Consider the following 18,217-nt stretch of genomic DNA (forward strand, 5'->3'; position numbering starts at 1 on the left):
GAGCTGCTCTGACAGCTGGTGCTTAAAGCTAGTGAGGGAGATATGAGTCTCCAGCTTCAGAGATTTTTGCAGTTCGTTCCAGTCATTGGCAGCAGAGAACTGGAAGGAAAGACGACCAAAGGAGGAATTGGCTTTGGGGGTGACCAGTGAGATATACTTGCTGGAACGCGTGCTACAAGTGGGTGCTGCTATGGTGACCAGTGAGCTGAGATAAGGTGGGGCTTTACCTAGCAGAGACTTGTAGATGACCTGGAGCCAGTGGGTTTGGCGACGAGTATGAAGTGAGGGCCAACCAACGAGAGTGTACAGGTCGCAATGGTGGGTAGTGTATGGGGCTTTGGTGACAAAACGGATGGCACTGTGATAGACTGCATCCAGTTTGTTGAGTAGAGTATTGGAGGCTATTTTATCGATGACATCACCGAAGTCAAGGATCGTTAGGGTGGCAAGTTTTACGAGGGTATATTTGGCAGCATGAGTGAAGGATGCTTTGTTGCGATATAGGAAGCCAATTCTAAATTTAATTTTGGATTGGAGATGCTTAATGTGAGCTTACATCAACCAGTATTCTGAAGCTTACTTCAGCCAGTATTCTGAAGCTTACTTCAGCCAGTATTCTGAAGCTTACATCAGCCAGTATTCTGAAGATTACCTTGGCCAGTATTCTGAAGCTTACTTCAGCCAGTATTCTGAAACTTACCTCAGCCAGTATTCTGAAACTTACCTCAGCCAGTATTCTGAAACTTACCTCAGCCAGTATTCTGAAACTTACCTCAGCCAGTATTCTGAAACTTACCTCTGCCAGTATTCTGAAGCTTACATCAGCCAGTGTTCTGAAGCTTACACCGGCCAGTATTCTGAAACTTACCTCAGCCAGTATTCTGAAGTTTACATCGGCCAGTATTCTGAAGTTTACCTCAGCCAGTATTCTGAAGCTTACTTCGGCCAGTATTCTGAAGCTTACATCAGCCAGTATTCTGAATCTTACCTCAGCCAGTATTCTGAAGCTTACATCAACCAGTATTCTGAAGCTTACATCAGCCAGTATTCTGAAGCTTACATCAGCCAGTATTCTGAATCTTACCTCAGTCAGTATTCTGAAACTTACATCAACCAGTATTCTACCTGGTTAAACCAGTAGCCTACCTGGTTAAATAAAGGTGAAATAAAAAAATAAATAAAAAATTCTGAAGCTTACATCAACCAGTATTCTGAAGCTTACATCAACCAGTATTCTGAAGCTTACCCCGGACAGTATTCTGAATCTTACCTCAGCCAGTATTCTGAAGCGCTTGTCAGTCTGAGTACACCTCCTCACGATCTCCACAGCACTCTCATAGTTATCTATGAAACCACGATACACACCTATCTGGCTCACCTGTGTGTGTGAGAATAGGTGTGAAATAAGACACCTGTAGCTGATAGTGAGTCAATAAAACAATGGATGGAGCAGAAGGAGTAACTCACAATCTTAAGGAAGAGGTCTCCAACAGTTAGGTGGAAGCCCATTTGGCCCTGCTCTTTCCCCGGCCCCTGCCTCGGGTCTGTCTCTGGGTGTATTTGTGGCCCCAGCGGCCCCAGGCGGTCCCTCAGGCAAGTGTAGAAGTCTCTGTGCAGGTCTCTGAGCTCAGGCACCTGATAGAACACAGTTCGGACTTGCTGGCTGGACAGAACTGGCTGAGACGTCCCTGCTGTGGCCTTCAAGGCCTTCATAGGCTGGGGAAGGAAGGAGGTGAGGGATGGGATGGGGGAGAGAGAGAGAGAGAGAGAGAGAGAGAGACAGAGAGAGAGACAAAGAGTGGATGTGATAAAAAAAAGTTGAGAAAGGGAGGTGAGGGATGGGGGTGAGAAGAGAAGAGAATGACGAGCACAGCTTAAATGTTCACACGTTAGTAAATATAGACACACAGGACACATGTATCTGTCAAAAGCCTTTTTGACACCCACTCTCACAGCGCACACAAACGCACACTACAAATTCTCTCTTACACACTGTCATACAGTACTCACACTAAACACAAGCATCTGGATGAACAGCCCATACTTTTCAACATGGCTGGGTCTGACCAAACTTACGATACCAAACCAAGTGGGGGTTATTTCTCTATTTGTGTTGCTTGTTGACACAAAAGCAGAAGCATGACTATTATAATGAGATGGAGATAAAGGAGAAGAGAAATTAAGAGATTAAAAAAAAGGACTTGGTCACTCGTTATTGCAAAACCACTTCCTATCACACTCACTCACTCCTAATGCTGCCTACTTGTAATGGTTGAATTCCAATACAAAACCTCACCCACTTCCCTCAGCCCTAGTTCACTAGTTGTAAGCAATATGGAGAAAACAATCCTTTCCAGAAGCTTATATTACACCTTATATTACAGCTTATATTACACCTTATCCCTTTCAGGACTGTGAGGTGGAGTCAACAGGTAGAAAGGGGAGGGAGCATGGTTTTCATAATGAAATCAAGCCCTGGACAAAAGAGAGAAGTCATTCTCTCAACAAAGAATTACAGAAGTGTTGTGGCTACAGGAGGAAGCAGTATGCCACCCGACAACAGAGCCAACAGAAAACATGTGTTGTAATTGTCATTGCAAATGATGCTGTATGCCACCATACATAACCGCGTGCTTAAGGACCCTTAGAAACAAATACACACACCAAAGCCCCTGAGCAGTGTGTTCATGTGTGTGTGTGTTACCATTAACAGTGTCTCTAGCTCATTGAGGTAGATCTTCTCACTGTCCAGGACCGTTCTCAGGACCATGAGCCTCCTAACCAGCATCTCTTCCAGGGTACGCAGGACCTTAAAGGCAGAGAAAACACTCTGCTGTAAATGTGTGTGTGTGTGTGTGTGTGTGTGTGTGTGTGTGTGTGTGTGTGTGTGTGTGTGTGTGTGTGTGTGTGTGTGTGCAGTTCTGACCAATAGGAGAGGAAGGCGCCATGTAAGGCGCCATAGGGCAATAACTCACGGGGGTGTCGGGCAGGTCCATGCTGTCTGTCTGGAGGGGGGAGAACACATCCTCCTCTGGAAACACATCATCCTCCAGTGGATCAGGCCCTGTACCACCTACAGCCTCCACTGAGATAGAGTAGAAACACACACATCATTTACACAGAAATAAAACATGCATACAAACCCACACTTATGGCAAGACACACACTAATGTACTTGCCTGGGATATGCTGTGTCTCAAGGTAATCCACTGCCTCCTTGAATAACTCCATTGCACTGATATAACTGTAACAATATCCGTGGGTGTCTGGGTGAGGCGACTGGGAGTGTGTATCTACAGAGGCGAAATAAATAGAACACGCGTAAGCAGCAGCCGTTAAACTTCCTGTTTCAGTGGAACAAAAAAAAAGAGATGGGGGTGGGGGTGATAGCCTATCAGGACAGGAGTGAAACATTTGTGAAGCAGTATTGTCCGACATTGAACTGTCTGGTCTAATATCCAGTAGCCTAATTTGCCAAGTAAAAAAAAAAAAAAAAAAAAAAAAAAAAAAAAGACTACTTAAACTTTACACAGGATGAGAGCAGTGAGCACAACTTAGTTTGATGTCTCGGCTCACCATGTTGGTTAACCATAATGTTGATTTTAACCATATTCTCGAATGCAGCACCTTGGACAGCACAGGCAGGAAACGGGCGGCACGCACACATGCAGCAGCAAGACTGTGACCCAGAAACACTTGTGATACTGATGACAAGCAAAACAATAATTTCAGCAGTAACTCGCTGCAATTGTAAAATGATGGTAAAACTACTGACATGCTTTTGCAGAATAGTTTTTTTTTATACACAATGATAGCCTATGGTTTAGATATAAAAGATGAACGTCACTGTGAACCAATCGCTTATTGTAGGGACGGTAAAGGGGTTCTTTACTTATGCAACAGGGCCATCTTGTGGTCAACCCTGTGATAAATGTTTTTTTTTTTTTATCTGATAAAGTTGATCTGGGCTACGTCGTGCCTTGTTTTATGATTCTATTCACCGTTGCGTGGAAGTTACATTATGACATCACATAGCATCGTGAAGTTAAGTTCTCTGTCTTGTGGTAACAATTCTAGAATGGCTGGTTACTGTCATGCGAACAGATACATTCAGAAGTCTATTTTGTAGATTTTTAGATCCGGTTTTCTTTTTATTCTCTATCCTCAGAGCATCTTCTGGGAGATAAGGGGAAGAGAATATCGGAGCATTCAAAATGCACTACCATCTATATAATTAAATTCAATTAAAGGGGCTTTATTGGCATGGGAAACATATGTTAACATCGCCAAAGCAAGTGAAATAGAGAGTATACAAAAGAGAAATAAACAACAAAAATGAACAGTAAACATCACACTCACAGAAGTTCCAAAAGAATAAAGACAATACAAATGTCATATTATGTATATATACAGTGTTGGAACGATGTACAAATGGTTAAAGTGCAAAAGGGAAAATAAATCAACATAAATATGGGTTGTATTTACAATGGTGTTTGTTCTTCACCGGTTGCCCTTTTCCTCTGGCAACAGGTCACAAATCTAGCTGCTGTGATGGCTCATTGTGGTTTTTCACCCAGTAGATATGGTAGTTTATCAAAATCGCCTTTGTTTTAGAATTCTTTGTGGATCTGTGTAATCTGAGGGAAATATGTGTCTCTAATATGGTCATACATTTGGCAAGAGGTTAGGAAGTGCAGCTCATTTTGTGGGCAGTGTGCACATAGCCTGTCTTCTCTTGAGAGCCAGGTCTGCAATAGCAAGGCTATGCTCACTGAGTCTGTACATAGTCAAAGCTTTCCTTAAGTTTGGGTCAGTCACAGTGGTCAGGTATTCTGCCACTGTGTACTCTCTGTTTCGGGCCAAATAGCATTCTAGTTTGCTCTGTTTTTTTGTTAATTCTTTCCAATGTGTCAAGTAATTATCTTTTTGTTTTCTCATGATTTGGTTGGGTCTAATTGTGTTGCTGTCCTGGGGCTCTGTGGGGTCTGTTTGTGTTTGTGAACAGAGCCCCAGGACCAGCTTGCTTAGGTTATTATTCTCCAGGTTCATCTCTCTGTAGGTGATGGCTTTGTTATGGAAGGTTTGGGAATCACTTCCTTTTAGGTGGTTGTAGAATTTAACAGCTCTTTTCTGCATTTTGATAATTAGCGGGTATCGACCTAATTCTGCTCTGCATGCATTATTTGGTGTTTTAAGTTGTACACTGAGGATATTTTTTGCAGAATTCTGCATTCAGTCTCAATTTGTTGTTTGTCCTATTTTGTGAATTCTTGGTTGGTGAGCGGTTCCCAGACCTCACAACCATAAAGGGCAATGGGTTCTATAACTGATTCAAGTATTTTTAGCCAGATCCTAATTGGTATGTCGAATTTTATGTTCCTTTTGATGGCATAGAATACCCTTCTTGCCTTGTCTCTCAGATCGTTCAGAGCTTTGTGGAAGTTACCTGTGACACTAATGTTTAGGCCAAGGTATGTATAGTTTATCTGTGCTCTAGGGCAACGGTGTCTAGATGGAATTTGTATTTGTGGTCCTGGCGACTGGACCTTTTTTGGAACACCATAATTTTGGTCAGGGCCCAGGTATGGCAGAATCTGTGCAGAATATCTTGGTGCTGCTGTAGGCCCTCCTTGGTTGGTGACAGAAGCACCAGATCATCAGCAAACAGTAGACATTTGACTTTATATTCTAGTAGGGTGAGGCCGGGTGCTGCAGACTTTTTTAGTGCTCTCGCCAATTCGTTGATATAAATGTTGAAGAGGGTGGGGCTTAAGCTGCATCCCTGTCTCACCCCATGGCCTCGTGGGAAGAAATGTGTTTTTTTTCTTGCCTATTGTAACCTCACACTTGTTGTTTGTGTACATGGATTTTATAATGTCGTATGTTTTTCCCCAACACCACTTTCCATCAATTTGTATAGCAGACCCTCATGCCAAATTGAGTCGAAGGCTTTTTTTAAATCAACAAAGCGTGAGAAGACTTTGCCTTTGTTTTGGTTTGTTTGTTTGTTTGTCAATTAGGGTGTGCAGGGTAAATACTTTGCCTGTCGTATGATAATTTGGTAAAAAACTATTTGACATTTGCTCAGTACATTGTTTTCACTGAGGAAATGTATGAGTCTGCTGTTAATGATAATGCAGAGGATTTTCCCAAGGTTGCTGTTGACGCATATCCCATAGTAGTTAATGGGGTCAAATTTGTCTCCACTTTTGTGTATTGGGGTGATCAGTCCTTGGTTCCAAACATTGGGGTAGATTCCAGAGCTAAGGATGATGTTAAAGTGTTTTATTATAGCCAATTGGAATTTGTTGTCTGTATATTTTATCATTTCATTGAGGATACCGTCAACACCACATGCCTTTTTGGGTTGGAGGGTTTTTATTTTGTCCTGTAGTTCATTCAATGTAATTGGAGAATCCAGTGTGTTCTGGTAGTCTTTAATAGATTATTCTAAGATTTGCATTTGATCATGTATATGTTTTAGCTGTTTGTTCTTTGTTATAGAGCCAAAAAGATTGGAGAAGTGGTTTACTCATACATCTCAATTTTGGATAGATCATTCTTTGTGTTGTTGTTTGCTTAGTGTTTTCAAATTTTCCCAGAAGTGGTTAGAGTCTATGGATTCTCAATTTCTTTCTTAGGTTTTTGCATTCTACATCAAACCATTTGTCATTGTTGGGGGGGGGGGGGGTGCTCAGAGGGGTAAGATCCCCTGGGCTTGGGGTTCTTCATTTATCTGTCGACGTAGTCAGGGTCTGGGGTGGACGGTTCTGCTGTGGTGTCGAGACTTTTGTCAGGAGCTGAGGCGAGTGGTTATATAATGAAGAGGTCTGGTCTGACCCGCTCGGGGTGGGGGTATCTTTCTCAAGGGAGAGCTTCTCCTGCTGAGCTAATTCTTTGATTAGGTGAAAGTCTAGCTGAAACTGTTTGAGGTTGCCCTGTACCAATACTGTTCCAGACTTATAGCGATTCATATTAGCTGACTCAGAGTCCTTGTTGTTTGGTATCCTGAGTTTCCACCCCTGGGCCGGCTGAGAGTCGGGGCACTTGGCTGAGAGTCAGACTCGGCTGACGTCATGTGGCCCTGGGCCACCTACAGCAGTATTACTTATGGCTAGGATGCGGGGACTGAGCTTGGGCCGATTCCGGTGTGAGTTATCCGGCCCAAATGTATTACTTGGCCCTCGGGCCATTGGGCCAACTCTCAGGCAGATGATTACACGGGCTGCTTTATATAATTAACATTTCGTTATTTCTTTTTCCATATTTTCTCATTGTTTCTGTGATAAAACATTTAAAAAAACACATTTAAATGAAATTCCTGTCCTGTGTTGTATTTTAGCATTTTGATACTTGTGCAAGGCAATTGATAAGCATTACAACTTTGTGATAGGAGCCTCCCAAGTTGCACAGTGGTCTAAGACACTGCATCGTGTTGTTACAGATGCTGGTTCGAGACCTGTGTCGACTGCGACCGGGAGACCCATGGCGACGCACCATTGGCCCAGCGTTGTCTGAGTTAGGGGAGGGTTTGGCTGGCCGGGATGTCCTTGTCCCATCGTGCTGTAGAGACTCCTGTGGCGGGCCAGGCGCATGCACGCTGACACGGTCAGTACGGTGTTTCCTCCAACACAAAATGTTTTTTTTTTGTGGATGGGTATTCATTTATATGTATAAAATGTATAATAGTAATATTTAAAATGAGTAAATCGGTTAATTTTGTATACATTTATTTAAATTTACATCGGGACGCTTCTGGGGGGATTCTGGTAAGATGCCTGCAAAGCCTGAATTCTGGGCAGTCATTCATTTTGATTCCGGGCCGAGTCCGACACTTGATTCTGGGCTGATTCAATCAGTTCCGGCACCCCGGAAGAGGGCCGCTTCTGGGCCGATTCCTCATTGCTAGCTGGGAAGACTCGACAGGTGCTCAAGATACGTGCTTTCAAGACTATAAATCACTATCATCTCTTTGCTACAAATTTATATTTTGTAAGTCCAATAATATTCTGATACTCTGTGATAATATTTCATCTCCATCAAGTGAATACCTTGGCATCCAGGCCTTATTAGGCCTACTTGTAACCTAGCCTATTGATAGGAAGAAGACTGATAGCTAAACATTTACCAAGATGATTCATTCGATGATTCCTTCAATCTCTCTCCTTTCTCTTAGGGCTGTTTTGCTGTGTGTGTATTTCAGAATTGGTCAAATACAGTCACACCATTGGAGTTTGGGAATCTGCCGCGCCTTTGCCTCCACGGACCATCTCAGCAATTCTCAGCCGCAGTCCGCACACAGTGCACTTTCCCTAGACGGCCTGGAGGGGGTGGTATTGCTACACTCAGGTATGAACCAAGCACCTAGACATGTATTTCTATTCTCTCTCTGTCTCTTGTCTCTTGTCTCTGCCTCTCTCTCACTCTCTTATTATTTCTGGGGTGTATTTTATTAGGGTTCCCATTAGCTGTTGCTAATGCAGCCGCTACTCATCCTGGGGTCTCTCTCTCTAACGTGAATGTCCTTGAGGGGCTTTCATCGTCTTCTTTACTGTTTTCTGTGGATGGATGACCAGTTTCTTACACTCACCAATCCTTTCACCTTAACCCTGCATAACGTTATGGGACACTCCCTTCCTAGCTCCTCAGAGTCATTTCTCTCTCTCTCTTTCGCTCTCTCTCGCTCTCTCCCTCCCCCTCTTTCCGGCTTTCCCTTCCCCCACTTTCTCTAAACACATACTAATTTCAAGCGAAAGGAAAGTCAACGATACAACACACCCATTTTACACAAACTACACAGGAAATGGGAGAGGAAGGGGTTAAGGACTTCTACAAGTGCACTCAAATTCAAAGCCCCTTGAGCCTTTGTGTGTGTGCGCATGTGTGTGTCTGCCTAAGTGCTTGTGTGTTTGTGTGTGTGTGTGTGTGTGTGTGTTACAAATGGTCTAATGTCCCCATAATGATGTTAGGGTGTATACAGAGCACTAATGACGTAAGCAGAGGAGATGGCTGTTAAAGAAAATCTCCCATCTCTGCTCACATGAAAAGTTCAAATCAAATCAAATTGTATTTGTCACATGCTTTGTAAACAACAAGTGTAGGCTAACAGTGAAATGCTTACGGGCCCTTCCCAACAATGCAGAGAGAAATAAAATAGAGAAATAATAGAAAAGTACAACACATAATAATAAAAGTAATAATAGATACATAATGAGGTCACATACACATATTTAGCAGATGTTATTGCGGGTGTAGTGAAATGCCTGTGTTCCTAGCTCCAACAGTGCAGTAGCATCTAACAATTCACAATAATACACACAAATCTAAAGTAGAAGAACGGAATTAAGAAATACAGAAATATCAGGACGAGCAACGTCCGAGTGGCATTGACAAGGACTAGAATGATATGATAACTTAGTAATATACACGGGGCACCAGTACCGAGATGATGTGCATGGGTACGAGGTAATTGAGGTAGATATCAAATCAAATTTAAATGTTATTTGTCGCGTACACATATTTTGCAGATGTTATCGAGTGTGTTGCGGAATGCTTATGTTGCTAGCTCCAACTGTAATACTTAACAATACAAAACAATACACGCAAATCCAACAAAGAAAAAGAAAGGAATTAAGAAATATAGACATTACAACGAGGAATGTCAGAGCCAGGAATATGAATATACATGTACAGTGCCTTCGGAAAATATTCAGACCCCTTGACTTTTTCTACATTTTGTTACGTTAAAATCATTTCTAAAATGGATTAAATAAATAAAGAATCCTCAGCAATCTACACACAATACCCCCTAAAAATGTATTTTTGCTAATATATTAAAACAAACTGAAAAACTTTAGTATTAAGTATTCAGACCCTTTGCTATGAGACTCGAAATTGAGCTCAGGTGCATCCTGTTTCATTGATCATCCTTGAGATGTTTCCACAACTTTATTGTAGTCCACCTGTGGTAAATTCAATTGATTGGACATGATTTGGAAAGGCACACACCTGTCTATATAAGGTCCCATTGTTGACAGTGCATGTCATAACAAAACCAAGCCTTGAGGTCGAAGGAATTGTCCATAGAGCTCAGAGACAGGATTGTGTCGAGGCACAGATCTGGGGAAGGGTACCAAAAAGTTTCTGCAGCATTGAAGGTGGTGGCAGCATCATACTGTGGGTGTGTTTTTCAGTGACAGGGACTGGGAGACTAGTCAGGGTCGAAGCAAAGATGAACGGAGCAAAGTACAGAGAGATCCTTGATGAAACCTACTCCAGAGCGCTCAGGACATCAGACTGGGGCAAGGTTCAACTTCCAACAGGACAACAACCCTAAGCACATAGCCAAGACAATGCATAAGTGGCTTCGGGACAAACCTCTGAATTTCCTTGAGTGGCCCAGCCAGAGCCCGGACTTGAACCCGATGATACTTTGGACCCGATGATAACTCTGGAGATACTTGAAAATAGCTGTGCAGCAATGCTTCCCATCCAACCTGACAGAGCTTGAGAGGATCTGCAGAGAAGAATGGGAGAAATTCCCCAAATACAGGTGTGCCAAGCCTGTAGCGTCATACCCAAGAAGACTCAAGGTTGTAATTGCTGCCAAATGTGCTTCAACAATATACTGAGAAAAGGGTCTGGAAACTTATCTAAATGTAATGTTTCTAAAAACCTGTTTTGCTTTTACATTATGGGGTAGTAGTTTGATGAGAGAAAAAACTATTTAATCAGTTTTAGAATAGGGCTGTAACCTAACAAAATGTGAAAAAAGTCAAGGGGTCTGAATACTTTCCAAAGGCACTGTATATGATGGTGTGTATAGATAGACAGTATGGACAGTATACGACTAGAAAAGGTGTTTTCAGCAGTAGTTATGTAGGATGAGCCTTGACTATAATACAGTATATACAGTTGACGTCAGAAGTTTACATACTCCTTAGCCAAATACATTTAAACTTAGTAAACATTTGTTGAATGTGAAATGTCAGAATAATAGTAGAGAGAATAATTTATTTCAGCTTTTCTTTCTTTCATCACATTCCCAGTGGGTCAGAAGTTTACATATACTCAATTAGTATTTGGTAGCACTGCCTTTAAATTGTTTTACTTGGGTCAAACGTTTCGGGTAGCCTTCCACAAGCTTCCCACACTAAGTTGGGTGAATTTTGGCCCATTCCTCCTGACAGAGCTGGTGTAACTGAGTCAGGTTTGTAAGTCTCCTTGCTCATACACGCTTTTTCAGTTCTGCCCACATATTTTCTATAGGATTGAGGTCAGGGCTTTGTGATGGCCACTCCAATAACTTGACTTTGCTGTCCTTAAGCCATTTTGCCACAACTTTGGAAGTATGCTTAGGGTCATTGTCCACTTGGAAGACCCATTTGAGACCAAGCTTTAACTTCCTGACTGATGTCTTGAGATGTTGCTTCAATATATCCACCAAATTTTCCTTCCTCATGAGCCATCTATTTTGTGAAGTGCTGCCACCTCCGTGCTTCAAAGTTGGGATGGAGTTCTTCGGCTTGCAAGCATCCCCCTTTTTCCTCCAACCATAACGATGGCCATTATGGCCAAACAGTTCTATTTTTGTTTCATCAGACTAGAGGACATTTCTCCAAAAAGTACGATCTTTGTCCCCATGTTCAGTTGAAAACCGTAGTCTGGCTTTTTTATGGCGGTTTTGGAGCAGTGGCTTCTTCCTTGCTGAGCGGCCTTTCAGGTTATGTCGATATAGGTCTCTTTTTACTGTGGATATACAGTGCCTTGCGAAAGTATTCGGCCCCCTTGAACTTTGCAACATTTTGCCACATTTCAGGCTTCAAACATAAAGATATAAAACTGTATTTTTTTGTGAAGAATCAACAACAAGTGGGACACAATCATGAAGTGGATCGACATTTATTGGATATTTCAAACTTTTTTAACAAATCAAAAACTGAAAAATTGGGCGTGCAAAATTATTCAGCCCCTTTACTTTCAGTGCAGCAAACTCTCTCCAGAAGTTCAGTGGGGATCTCTGAATGATCCAATGTTGACCTAAATGACTAATGATGATAAATACAATCCACCTGTGTGTAATCAAGTCTCCGTATAAATGCACCTGCACTGTGATAGTCTCAGAGGTCCGTTAAAAGCGCAGAGAGCATCAGAAAGAACAAGGAACACACCAGGCAGGTCCGAGATACTGTTGTGAAGAAGTTTAAAGCCGGATTTGGATACAAAAAGATTTTCCAAGCTTTAAACATCCCAAGGAGCACTGTGCAAGCGATAATATTGAAATGGAAGGAGTATCAGACCACTGCAAATCTACCAAGACCTGGCCGTCCCTCTAAACTTTCAGCTCATACAAGGACAAGACTGATCAGAGATGCAGCCAAGAGGCCCATGATCACTCTGGATGAACTGCAGAGATCTACAGCTGAGGTGGGAGACTCTGTCCATAGGACAACAATCAGTCGTATATTGCACAAATCTGGCCTTTATGGAAGAGTGGCAAGAAGAAAGCCATTTCTTAAAGATATCCATAAAAAGTGTTGTTTAAAGTTTGCCACAAGCCACCTGGGAGACACACCAAACATGTGGAAGAAGGTGCTCTGGTCAGAACTTTTTGGCAACAGTGCAAAACGTTATGTTTGGCGTAAAAGCAACACAGCTGAACACACCATCCCCACTGTCAAACATGGTGGTGGCAGCATTATGGTTTGGGCCTGCTGTTCTTCAGCAGGGACAGGGAAGATGGTTAAAATTGATGGGAAGATGGATGGAGCCAAATACAGGACCATTCTGGAAGAAAACCTGATGGAGTCTGCAAAAGACCTGAGACTGGGACGGAGATTTGTCTTCCAACAAGGAAATGATCCAAAACATAAAGCAAAATCTACAATGGAATGGTTCAAAAATAAACATATCCAGGTGTTAGAATGGCCAAGTCAAAGTCCAGACCTGAATCCAATCGAGAATCTGTGGAAAGAACTGAAAACTGCTGTTCACAAATGCTCTCCATCCAACCTCACTGAGCTCGAGCTGTTTTGCAAGGAGGAATGGGAAAGAATTTCAGTCTCTCGATGTGCAAAACTGATAGAGACATACCCCAAGCGACTTACAGCTGTAATCGCAGCAAAAGGTGGCGCTACAAAGTATTAACTTAAGGGGGCTGAATAATTTTGCACACACAATTTTTCAGTTTTTGATTTGTTAAAAAAGTTTGAAATATCCAATAAATGTCGTTCCACTTCATGATTGTGTCCCACTTGTTGTTGATTCTTCACAAAAAAATACAGATTTATATCTTTATGTTTGAAGCCTGAAATGTGGAAAAAGGTCGCAAAGTTCAAGGGGGCCGAATACTTTCGCAAGGCACTGTAGATAGCTTTGTACCTGTTTTCTCCAGCATCTTCACAAGGTCCTTTGCTGCTGTTCTGGGATTGATTTTCACTTTTCACACTAAAGTACGTTCATCTCTAGGAGACAGAACGAGTCTCCTTCCTGAGCGGTATGACTTATGCCTGGTCCCATGGTGTTTATACTTGCGTACTATTGTTTGTACAGATGAAAGTGGTACCTTCAGGCGTTTGGAAATTGCTCCCAAGGATGAACCAGACTTTTGGAGGTCTACAATTATTTTCAAAGGTCTTGGCTGATTTCTTTTGATTTCCCCATGATGTCAAGCAAAGAGGCACTGAGTTTGAAGGTGGGTCTTGAAAAACACCCACAGGTACACCTCCAATTGACTCAAATGATGTCAATTAGCCTATCAGAAGCTTCTAAAGCCATGACATCATTTTCTCGAATTTTCCAAGCTGTTTAAAGACACAGTCAACTTAGTGTATGTAAACTTCTGACCCACTGGGATTGCGATACAGTGAATTATAAGTGAAATAAGCTGTCTGTAAACAATTGTTGGAAAAATTACTTGTGTCATGCACAAAGTAGATGTCCTAACCGACAACTATAGTTTGTTAACAAGTCATTATTGACTCCAACCTAAGTGTATGTCAACTTCCGACTTCAGCTGTATATATGAAGTGGGTTAAACAGAATGTAAACATTCTTAATGTGACCAGTGTTCAATGACTATGTACATTACACGGCCAAAAATAGGTGGACAGCTGCTTGTCAAATGTCTCATGCCAAAATCATGGGCATTAATATGGAGTTGGTCCCACCTATAACAGCCTCCACTCTTCTGCGAAGGTTTTCCACCAGATGTTGGAACATTGCTTCCATTCAGCCACAAGAGCATTAGTGAAGTCGGGCACTGATGTTGGCCGATTAGGCCTGGCTCACAGTCGGCGTTCCAATTCATCCCAAAGGTGATCGATGGGGTTGATGTCAGGGCTTTGTGCAGGCCAGTTAAGTTATTCCACACCAATCTCAACAAACCATTTCTGTATGGACCTCGCTTTGTGCACAGGAGCATTGTCATGCTGAAACCGGAAAGGGCCGTCCCCAAACTGTTGCCACAAAGTTGGAAGCACATAATCCTGAGGAATAGTTATTGTGCTGAAGTTACTTCCAGAGGCAGCTAGGAACTCGGTAGCGAGTGTTGCAACCGAGGACAGACGATTTATACACTCTACATGCTTCAGCACTCAGCAGAACCCTTCTGTGTGGCCTATCACTTCGCAGTTAGACGTTTCCACTTCACAATAACAGTACTTACAGTTGACCGGGGCAGCTCTTTGAGGGCAGAAATTTTACAAACTGACTTGTTGTAATGGTGGCAACCTATGACGGTGCCACGTTGACAGTCACTGAGCTCTTCACCAAGACCATTCTATTGCCAATGTTTGTTTATGGAGAGTCCATGGCTGTTTGCTCGATTTTATACACCTTTCGGCAACAGGTGTGGCTGAAATAGCCAAATCCACAAAATTGAAGGGGGTCCACATACTTAGTGTACATAGGGCAGCAGTCTCCAAGGTGCAGGGTAGAATTTCAGGTAGCAGCCGGCTAGTAACATACTGCAACTGTCACACCCTGAACTTAGAGAGCCTTTTTATTTCTCTATTTGGTTAGGTCGGGGTGTGATTTGGGTGGGCATTCTAGTTTTTCTATTTCTTTGTTGGCCGGGTATGGTTCCCAATCAGAGGCAGCTGTCTATCGTTGTCTCTGATTGTGGATCATACTTAGGCAGCCTTTTTCCCACCTTTAGTTTGTGGGATCTTGTTTTTGTACTGTTGCTTTCCAGCCCTACAAAACTGTGCGTTTCGTTTCGTTTTGCATTTGTTGTTTTTCGGTGTCATCAATAAAAGAAAGATGTACGCCTACCACGCTGCACCTTGGTCCAATCCATCTTTAAACGAACGTGACAGTAATTTTATTCCTAGTTATATGTAAATATAAAGTGACAGATAATTAACAGTAGCAGCAGCGTATGTGATGAGTCAAAAAAGTTAGTGCAAAAAGGGTCAATGCAGATAGTCCGAAAAACCTATTTGGTTAACTATTGAACTAACTATTTGTCAGTCTCATGGCTTAGGGGTAGAAGCTGTTCAGGGTCCTATTGGCTCTAGACTTGTTTGCTATGTAACTGAGCCACAGAGGAGGGTAGTGCATTGTGGAAGGGTGTTGGTGGGGGGGATACATAACATTTGATGCTTGGCAAGATTAAACACTTCTAGAAGTTTAACAAAAAAATCTAACAGTAGATTTGTGGTAATGGCTGGAGCGGAAAGGATGGAATGGTATCAAATAAATCGTGTTTGATGCCATTCCATTTGCTCCGTTCCAGCCAATATTATGAGCCGTCGTCACCTCAGCAGGCTCCACTGGTGTTATCTTATTCCAGTCAGTTGTATGTGTGCGTACATCAACAAACTTAATCCTGGTGAAATAGGATCAGCCCGGCGTATGCCTACATCCATGTCACGTTTCTGCTAATATTTCCCTGTAGCACAGTGCAACACTTCAGGATTGAAGTTGTCCACCTTGGCTTAAACTTTAAACCATCTCCAGTTGAATCCTATTCCTCATATGCACGACTCTTGGACCAGTACAGATCCTCTGGTCTTAAAATTAGTCCACTACGATACGAGTAATAGGGTGTAATTTGAAACTTAAATCGAGGTGGACAACTCCAGTCCTGAACAACTCCAAGTGTGTGCAGGCTTTTGTTCCAGCCCAGTTTTGGCCCATTAAATGTACCTACCTTTGACTTTCCCTTTTCCGCTGCTCTGTCAGACTCCAGAGTGGAGCTCCAGCCTACCAGCGACACCACCCTGAACCCTAGGAGCTACCACAGCAGCCGGCTCTCCCTGGAGGACAAAGCACTTCCTGCTGGCGGGGAGGGGAAGTTCCGTGATGGGAAAAAGAGCATAGGGACAGATTATGAGGAGAACTGGCAGGACGTGAGGGACAGCACCAGTGAGTCCACACACCTTGAGGATGACGAGGATTAGGAGTCCCTCCAGTCCATCTATGAGGAGGAGTAAGAAGGGTTGGTGGTGGTAATGCCAAAGCACATACAAATAAGAATAATAAGAAGAAGAAGAAGAGGCAGGATGTGAAGGGGACCTCCACTGGGAGCCCATCCCCATACCTGCAGGTACAGACATTGTAGAACACAGACATTGAAGAACTGACAACACAAGTTACCTCCATTCGATGTTATTCAATGAGTCTCTTGTAAAAAAAGCGCTTATAAAGAGAATCCACTTTTGTCATTATAGAATCAACCAAAGGGTTTGGGTTGTTTTGAATGCGCTACTTCTGGTTTGAAGCTATTGTGTTTTTACATTTGCAAAGGAACGTAGAGGTTGTGCTCAAAGCCACGACACAGGAAGTGGGAAATGTTTCTAGTTGGCTTTTGAGTACCCTTGTTGTTCCTCTGGCTTAAGATGAAGCAGCGTTATAATATACGTATGTCTTGTTCGTTTCTGACAGTGTTTTGTATTTTCTTTGGCTTTTGTCCTTGCAGGAGTTCCATAGTTTACCGAAGAGACTGGTTCCCTCTGAGATCAAACACTGTCTGTATGAACTTGAGGTGAGTGACAGAGACAGAGAGGAACTGGGTTGCAAAACCAGACATTGGGTTCAAGTACTATTTTGTTTTTCAAATGCTTTGTTTGATAGAGCCTGTCTGGAGTGTCAGATGACAGTGTTTTGTACTTTTCGGGACTATTTCATTGGTTGTATTATGCCAGGCAAACTCATTAGAGTGCAGCTAATGTTTTTGAAAGACAACAAATACTATTTTTAACTCTGTCTGGTTAAACAATGAACAACAACTGACAAGAAGAAACAGAGCAAATGTTGATAATTTTAACCTCAACAAAATGCAGACAGATTTATGATCGTTTGGAGATGTGTGTTCTCTACTAACTCCTCTTTCAGTTCCTAGTGCTGGCATCTTGCCAGGTTTCTCTCAGAAAACATTCATGAAATGAAGACTGCAACCAGACACCATCCTTAGTGATCAAGAGCAAATTGCCCGCTGGGTACACCACATCCATTCAACATGGAAACGTGGGTCTTATTTGGTTGAAATGTTGATCAATAAGATTTCCACCATTATTCACCCACTCAAAAAGATCGCTAGAAGTTTGCTGAAATTCGAATGTTTCGAATGTTGGTTGTGCTTTCAACCATCTGAAAGCACAGCCAAATTAAAGTGGAAAAACAATGTCTGATATTTGGTTTAGTTGTCATCTAAATGTGTTATCACTGCGCTTTCAACCAATTAAAAGCACAAGAAAGCTCAATTGGGAATACCATGTCAGATATTTTGTATTTATACAACAAGTTGACGCGTTATCACTGTGCTTCATCAAATAGCAAAACCAAATGACCTGGATTTCAGTTGAGATTAAATCAAATCAATTGTTATTCATCACATGCTTCGTAAGTAAGAGGTGTGGGCAAATAGTGAAATGCTTACTTACGGGCCCTTCCCAACAACGCAGAGTGAAAGAAAATAGATAGATAATAAGTAAAACACGTAATAATAAAAGCAAAAATAGATACTTAATGAGTAATGATAACTTGACTATATACAAGGGGTAACATGCAGGGAAACAAGGGGTAACATAACTAGGAATAAAGTCACTGACTGATAAAGAGAGAGAAGGAGCAATTGAAGATATGGCCAGTTGGAAATGATTTACAGATGGGCTTGAAGGAAGGGGGAGGGGAGAAAAAGAAGTTGAGGCAACAGATGAGAGCAAATTGCATGGGAAGGAAAGCAAGAGAACAGTCATGGTGAAAGGGGTCACCT

At 42.3% G+C, this 18,217-nt stretch overlaps 1 protein-coding gene across 1 annotated transcript in view; it reads right to left on the minus strand.

The window, feature by feature from the left end:
* Positions 1-16,411, minus strand: part of LOC110500586 (active breakpoint cluster region-related protein-like) — a 32,261-nt gene extending 15,850 nt beyond the window's left edge. The window contains exons 1-6 of the mRNA XM_036957987.1: positions 16,154-16,411; positions 3,180-3,293; positions 2,976-3,085; positions 2,705-2,809; positions 1,468-1,716; positions 1,271-1,378 (exon numbers count right to left, since the gene is read on the minus strand). Coding sequence (XP_036813882.1) covers positions 1,271-1,378; positions 1,468-1,716; positions 2,705-2,809; positions 2,976-3,085; positions 3,180-3,231 — 624 coding nt within the window. The 5' untranslated portion in view covers positions 3,232-3,293; positions 16,154-16,411. The remainder of the gene's footprint in view (positions 1-1,270; positions 1,379-1,467; positions 1,717-2,704; positions 2,810-2,975; positions 3,086-3,179; positions 3,294-16,153) is intronic.
* Between the last annotated feature and the right edge of the window lie 1,806 nt (positions 16,412-18,217).

Source organism: Oncorhynchus mykiss, chromosome 21, assembly GCF_013265735.2.
Source record: "Oncorhynchus mykiss isolate Arlee chromosome 21, USDA_OmykA_1.1, whole genome shotgun sequence".
In the NCBI taxonomy this organism is placed as follows: Eukaryota; Metazoa; Chordata; class Actinopteri; order Salmoniformes; family Salmonidae; genus Oncorhynchus; species Oncorhynchus mykiss.